Source organism: Apis laboriosa, unplaced genomic scaffold (genome assembly GCF_014066325.1).
Source record: "Apis laboriosa isolate Shangri-la unplaced genomic scaffold, ASM1406632v1 scaffold149_cov153, whole genome shotgun sequence".
NCBI classification, from domain to species: domain Eukaryota; kingdom Metazoa; phylum Arthropoda; class Insecta; order Hymenoptera; family Apidae; genus Apis; species Apis laboriosa.
In genome coordinates this window covers 638,925-646,229 of record NW_025221797.1, presented here as the reverse complement: position 1 = coordinate 646,229, position 7,305 = coordinate 638,925, and the positions used below count along the sequence as shown (strand labels likewise).

General features: G+C 32.0%; 1 protein-coding gene across 1 annotated transcript; it reads left to right on the top strand.

Moving 5' to 3' along the window:
* Positions 1 to 2,888: 2,888 nt before the first annotated feature.
* LOC122710533 lies at positions 2,889 to 5,960 on the top strand. The gene is made up of 3 exons (XM_043928441.1): positions 2,889 to 3,043; positions 4,239 to 4,630; positions 5,108 to 5,960. The coding sequence occupies exons 2-3, from the start codon at positions 4,242 to 4,244 to the stop codon at positions 5,673 to 5,675; spliced, it is 957 nt and encodes a 318-aa protein (XP_043784376.1). The 5' UTR covers positions 2,889 to 3,043; positions 4,239 to 4,241; the 3' UTR covers positions 5,676 to 5,960.
* The last annotated feature ends 1,345 nt before the right edge of the window (positions 5,961 to 7,305 follow it).

Sequence of the window (7,305 nt, the reverse complement as noted above, 5' to 3'; positions counted from 1 at the left end):
ATTTCAATTTGTTTTTTAATTGTAATTGTTTCGTTGTGAGATTTTGAGATTTGAAAGAAGGGTATTGATTAAGTTTTCGATTATTGTTAGCCAGTTTTTAATATGAAATTAAATTGCAATTAATTCTTTCAATTTGATTTGAGGAATTCTATTAGAATGATGTTTCCAAATGATGTTAAGTAAAATAAATATTTTTCATTTAAATAATTCTATTGTAAAGGATATTTAATAGAATGATAATTTAATATTTGATCTGTAATAATTATTGCCTGTTATTATTATTTGTTAATATATGTAGAGGAAATTATGTATGTATCGTATAATAATATTATGAAAGGAAGCTGTAACACATGTTGTATTCGTGTTGTTCAGAATAATTCATTGCATTCCCTCTCCTCACGAAATATTTAGAAAATATTGTTATAATTTAGTGTAATTATGTTTCATCATAAATTCATTTATATCGTTCGTATTATAAAATATGTTTCATTAAATAATCAATAGTGTAACAAGCTAAATATAAAGCATTATTAATAGGCAATAATTTTAATGTATTATCTCTATCAAATATTCCAATACCAATACATATTATATAGAATATAAAAATTTAAAAAACAAAAATAATCAATTATAAGATAATATTACATACATTTTTCAAACTACTTAAAAATAATTTATTTATTTTACATTCGAATCTAATTAAAAACATAAAAAGCATTCTAAAAATTCAAATCTTTATAAAATTAAAACCAAATTTAATTACACTATTTCCCACTACTAATCAATACCTTACTATCTATTTTGAAAAACCAATCATGTTTGGCACACAAATATACAGTAGATTTAACAGTGTGAAATTGTTCAAAATTCTTCCACAACGAAATATTTATTTGATATATCATCTATTATTTATTGTATATAAATATTCGTATATAAACTTTTTCAATTGATGGATCAAGTAATATCTTCCATACTTTTTTAACAGCCTTGTCTAGCGTCATTTAAATTCCATTTAATTCGTTTTAAGCGAACAGTTTCAGTGGAAGCGACAAGATAAAAACTTCGAGGCGAAACAACGGCGAAAATTTTCTCTAATGGCGGCGAGGAACCAGGCTGAATATTAAATTCAATTTGTTTCCTCATAGACATCGCGCAACGGCGAGAAGTGACGCGTGTTTCCATCTCACGGATTTACATAAGTGACTTATGGTCAGTGGGTATTACCCTCCCTCCCTCCCCTCGTGAAGGGATGGCCCTCTCGGATATCTTTGATGTGACGTTCGCATAGGGATTCAAATGAGGGATGGTCGTTATGAGGGCCGGGTGTAGAATATCATACTCGCGTATTTGGTTTCCCGCCACGCGTGTGTATCGTTACGGATGCGAATTAGAAAACCGAAACGTAGAATGGGCATTTTCTGTGATCGATTCGAAAAATTATTCATCGATCTCTGTTAATGATTGATGTTGTATTTCAAATAAAGTCGAGGAAAATGTATATTACTAATTTAAAAATTTGGAAAGCAATCGCGTTTTTGTACGCGTAATAAAAGAATCTATTGTAAATATTTAAAATTAGAGAACATGGAATTTGATAGAATTTTCCATCTTGTCAAGAGAAAGATAGAACATTGAAATTATGTTATAAATACAAGATTTTATTTGTATGTATAATCATAATGATTCGTAAATTCAGGAGGATTCGATATTCTCACTCTTATTAATTTTCTCATATTAATTTTCTTGCTTCAAACAAGTATCGCCACGAATATTGTCGATATAATGAAATGAATAATAAGTAAGTATTATTAAATAAACGATACGTAACGATATTCAATAAATATCAAAAGTATTAATAAAGCTGTGTAAAAATGTGTAACGTGAATCATCACGTTTCAGGTACAATTGTTAATCAAATAATAATTTTAAATCGATGATGAATAAAAATCAAAACGATATATATATTGAAAATATAACTCAATGAAAAAATTGAAGAAAATATATTGTATAAAATTTATCGACTTTATAAATAAATAAATAAATATCATGTTTTCAGTGTAGAAATACTCGAATGATAAGAGATACCCTAAGCGTTCAATCCACGATTGAAGTCGAAGTAACAGGGGTTATATCAAGGAATGCGACCCATGAAACATAATCCCAGATTTCACGCGAAGATTATCGACGATGACCATCAGAGGGTGGACCAAAATGGAAGCTGTGTAACGAGGAAGCTCGGCCAGAAGGGTGACGCGACGGCCAGTTACAATTTTTCATCCATAATTAACTGTCACCATCGACCGGTCAAATAATCAAAGTGGAAACAGAAATCCGTCACGTGTTACGATATGCAATGGTTAAAATACATAACAAGGAATTTTAAGTGTTATATAACAAAATATCATTCATTTCATTTTATCTCTTTGTTTATTAACTCTGAGATCCTTCTTTAAGCTCCAACAGGATACTCTTCATCTATTATTTCTTTTTTTAACGTTAAATTTTAAGGTAATTCGTTATAATTGAATTTCACACAAGTTTAAGTACAATTCTACGAGTCAAAAATGAAAAACTTTCCCTTACCTTTTCCCTTTCTCTCTCTCTCTCTCTCTCTCTCTCTCTCTCTCTCTCTCTCTCTCTCTCTCTCTCTCTCTCTCTCTCTACCTACATTTCTAACACGAACGCTGTAACAGTAATAAATGCATCGTTTCGACGTCTGACGCATAACAACGAAGAAAACTCCCCCATTTCTCGATTTTATTTCCCACCACCGTGAAAATCGTGTTCCACAGCGGTCGTATGAAAACGGTCCCCTATCAGAGGAGGCGGCTTTATCAGATAAAGTCGCGCTATCGGTCTTGGCAAATAAGGGAACGCTGACAGTTCGACGATGACACACAGTTGTTACGGAGGCGTACGTGCCGCGACGGCTATTTTTTTTCCTTGTTTTTCTTTTTTCCTTTTTTTACACTCCCTTCGCCCCGCGTATCCGTAATTTCAGTTTCACCCAACGCGGCTCGCAAGGACGAGAACAGCCAGCCGAGTGAGTAAATTCAGCACGATCGATTTTAAAGAACTCGTACGTGTGAGTAAATAAATCGTACGTGCAGGATGAATGTGTGATTATATAGTGTGAATGGACAAGTGTCGCTTGTGTGTGGTTATATGAGTGACGAGGAATTGGTTAGGTGTTTAAGGGGTGGAAGAATTTTCTGAAAAGAATATTTTTGTAGAGTTGGTTATGTTAAAAATTTTAATATAGACAGAAAATGTAATCGAATAAATTGCATTAGAAATATGTTCCATAATAATTAAAAATATTTTGTCAAAGAAGGTTGCATAGAGTTTTCGATAAAGCTTCACAAATGATATGAAAATAATAATTGATTATATTCGATTGATATATAGATTGTAAAAGTTAAATAAATTGATGTTTAAAGTGATAAATAAATCACATTATGAGATAATAAAAATATATGTTTAAAATGATAATAATAATATTTCGTGGTTTCAAATAATATTTGATACAACGTTTGAGTTATACAATTCTCTGAATTGTGATGAATAACGTGATGATGATGCTAGACATCCAGCCTGATAATCAACCAACTGATTAAATACTATTCTTATCTGATACGAGAACGATTATTTTTTTCATCGTTCTTGACACAATAAATACCTAACATAAAAATATTTTAAAAATAGTTATGTCATATTTCTATTTAAAAAAGTAATATATTGAATTTTATTTTAAGTTACTTCAAAAGTAATACAGCAATGAAATAATTGATTATGTACAAATGAAATTACTTTTACTCAATTATATCTATTCCATTCTAATGATAAATTCAAATATGATTGAAAAGATAAAATCATTTACATTTTTCCTTCCATTACAACATTTAAATATGCTCAAGAAGAATACAACAATTAATTATCACAATAAAATTCAAAAGCATATAGCAAAAAATATAACCAATGTACAATGATTATATTTCTTTTCTTAATTTGGAAGAAAATATTTTACAGAAAAATTAATCAATATCACAAACAGTTTTAAATAATGCTACATATCACTTAAAAAGATTTTTACATAAAAAGATTATCTCATACACATATTTTCCATACCTGTCTCCTTTCTGCAAAGAAACCTCTATTCTATAATAATTCCCTATTTAAAAAATTCACTAATAAACGTTTCAAAAGGTATAAATACTCGGTTTGATTACCTTTTCTAGGTCATGGATAGCCTATATCCAAATCTATGCGAGAGATTCAAAAGCGAGGGTCTGTGCCCTATTTGCCTGATGGAAATGGAGCTAGCGCCCAGATACACATGCGCCAACCAGCACACTATTTGTTATCGTTGCAAACCTTATTACTACAACTGTCCCACATGCCACTCGCCATTAAACATAGAAATGCCACCTGCAAACACTTTCTCTTCCTCTCTCCCGCTGCCTACTCACTTCCTGCCCCATCCACTTCCAAGGAACGATTTTCAAGAACACGAAAAAAACTGGTTCTCCCCTTCTCCGCCTGAAGACCAAGAATTAAAACCGTGTATGTACACCCATCTGGGATGCTGGGTTAAAGTGCCAATATATTTGGTAGATCTGCACGAATCTCGGTAAAGAAATTTTCAAATTTGTGATAATCATGTTATAATTTGTGAAATGTGTATGGTAAAGAGAAAGGGAGACAAAACACTGATATATATATATATCGATTAAAATTTATTTTTTGCAATCGTTTGTATAAAAAAAAGATGAAAAGATTTGCAAATCATTATATTATTCTACAGAAGATTAACATATCAATCGATGGGATTAAATTGTAATGTTATCTCTTGTCTCGATATACATTTAAATTGCAAAATTTGAACGATCACGTGAAGACAAAGAAAATAAATTACGCACAAAACATTCAATTTCTTTTCCAATTTATTTTAACAGTTAAAAATATTTCTGACCATTTCTGTTCGAACATTTAAAAACATTTTCAAATTAAAATCTCCTTAATTACAATAAATTATTTTTACTATAATAAATAATGAATATCCGATAAAAATATATATTATTCACATTCATCTTTTTAAAAATTTCAGGTGTCAATTCCGGCCTCACTTAGAAGAGGAATACCTTCCCACGGACATGGCCCACACCCAAGACGATTTGGTCGATTGCATTTATCGAGGCAAGGGTTGTAAAGTGAGAACCCCAGATTGGAGGGTTATGATCCACGCGCAACACTGCAACTACAAGGATAGCCTGGACGAGATCACCGACGTCCTCGAACAAACCGCGATTTCGTGCAACGAGTACGAAGAGGATCCCGAAGAATTGGTCGAATGCAGGTACAGAAAATACGGTTGCATGGTGAACATGCGTAGAAGGCGGAAACCTGTGCACGAGGCGAAATGCAACTACCGGAAATACCACACGGAGAGCGACGACTCCTCGTCCGAGGGCGAGTACGATCCTGACGAACAGGTTTCGTGCAAGTGGGCCGAGTATGGTTGCAGGGTGAGGCCGAGACACAGCCGTTTGGAGACCCACGAACAAAAATGCAATTACAGAATGGAGGAGTGCGCTTACAAGGATAACGGGTGTATCGCCACTTTTCAATCGTCTAGAAAATACGCCCACGAGAGAAATTGCGAATTCGCTTGTTAAATTTTCTAATGGGATTCTAAGAGGAAGATGTAACGTGATAATAAGGTTTTTAAAACGTTATTAAAAGTATCGATAGAAAAATGAAAAGAATTATATGTGTATATGACGTGATTGAAGAAAATGGTATCTTGGGTTTGTAATTTTTAAAGAAATTTCGTGCGAAATGAAACGGAATGAAAAAAGATGAGGAATGGCATTAAAAAAAGTAGAATATAAAATATATATGCTCTCAAATATTTAATCATATTATAGGTATTCAGGAAAAAATATATATTCATAAATGTAGATCTTATGTATTCCTTTCTTATGATTCCTATAAATTTTTTATTGTGCTCGTATATTTTGATTGTCAATATTATCTTATTTTTATGATTAATAATGTTGAAATTTACGTGCTTATTACATTTTGAACGCGTTTGCTTTTTAATTAATCGCGAAACAAAAATTAAACCGATAAGATATCACTTTGCATATTATGTATACTCTTTTAATGATTAAAGTTTTGTTTCAGCCGTGCATTTCGTAATAAATGATGAAGTGTTCTTAATCTTTCCACTGAATCACGAGAAGACGTACAAGCATACATGCTAACGTCGTTGGTTAGTAACTTCCAAGTATCGATTCTAACCATATATTGTTCCAGAAGACAGTTCAAGCACATTGAATACCTCGCTATTAATTACGTTACCATCAATTAAGTTAGCTTAGAGAAAGAGAGTTTAATTCACGTGAATATAATTTAAATACTAAAGCAGAGAGGATTCAAATATCAAAGATATATTAAAAGTTTAAAATAATAGAATATAATAACATACAAAATTTCTTTAATCTTAAAGAACTTTAAATTACATTAAAATTTGTTTACAGAAATTTTACAAAAGCAATGCCACGTATCACAAAGATTGACATCAAAATAATCTATTCGTATCGATTGAACAAACCTATCAAACCCTCAATTTGTAACACTTGCTCTAAAAGAAAGAATCACAAGATCCAGGTTGCATTATAAGAAAAAATTTAATTTCCAATTTGCATTTAATTATGCTCGTCGAAAATTTGATTTTCCATAAACATCCATTTTATTAATAACTTCACTATTGCGATTTAAAAGGTATAAATGAAAAATTTTTATCTCTTCATTATTCACTTTCCATTCTATTTCATTCATCCTCTTTCTCTGTCACTGCCTCTCCCCTCGTATCACGGATACGATAATGAAACTTACACAGCTATTCGAGGGATGATCGAGGGCACGATCGCCCAGAACGAGGGAATGATGGGCATGGCTGGGACATCGAACACCTGGAAGCTAATGGTGTGCAGCCTCCCATCGTGTTGTTTCGTAGTGCAACGCAGACACGAGCGTTTATAGGGACCATTTATAAGGGCACTGAAAAACCTTGGGAGGAGAATTGTCTTGAACGTGGTTACAGCACATCGTGTCGCTGAGAAATATATTCTGGAAGAGTGTTAAGATAATAAATTGCGTTGCACGCGTTTATATCCATCGTTTTGCCGTATAAGTTAACAGGTTGGTCACAATAAGGCGTATCTTAGAAACGAAAGAAAATTGGAATTCTTATTTTCAAATAAGAATTTCTTCTTCTTTTCTTTTTTTTTTTTTTTTTTT

What these genes read in the sequence shown, in the direction of transcription:
- LOC122710533 (XM_043928441.1), top strand. Translation starts at nt 4,242, where the DNA reads ATGGATAGCCTATATCCAAATCTATGCGAGAGATTCAAAAGCGAGGGT. An exon ending in GTAGATCTGCACGAATCTCG is followed by an intron (nt 4,631 to 5,107) that starts GTAAAGAAATTT and finishes TAAAAATTTCAG; the next exon opens with GTGTCAATTCCGGCCTCACT.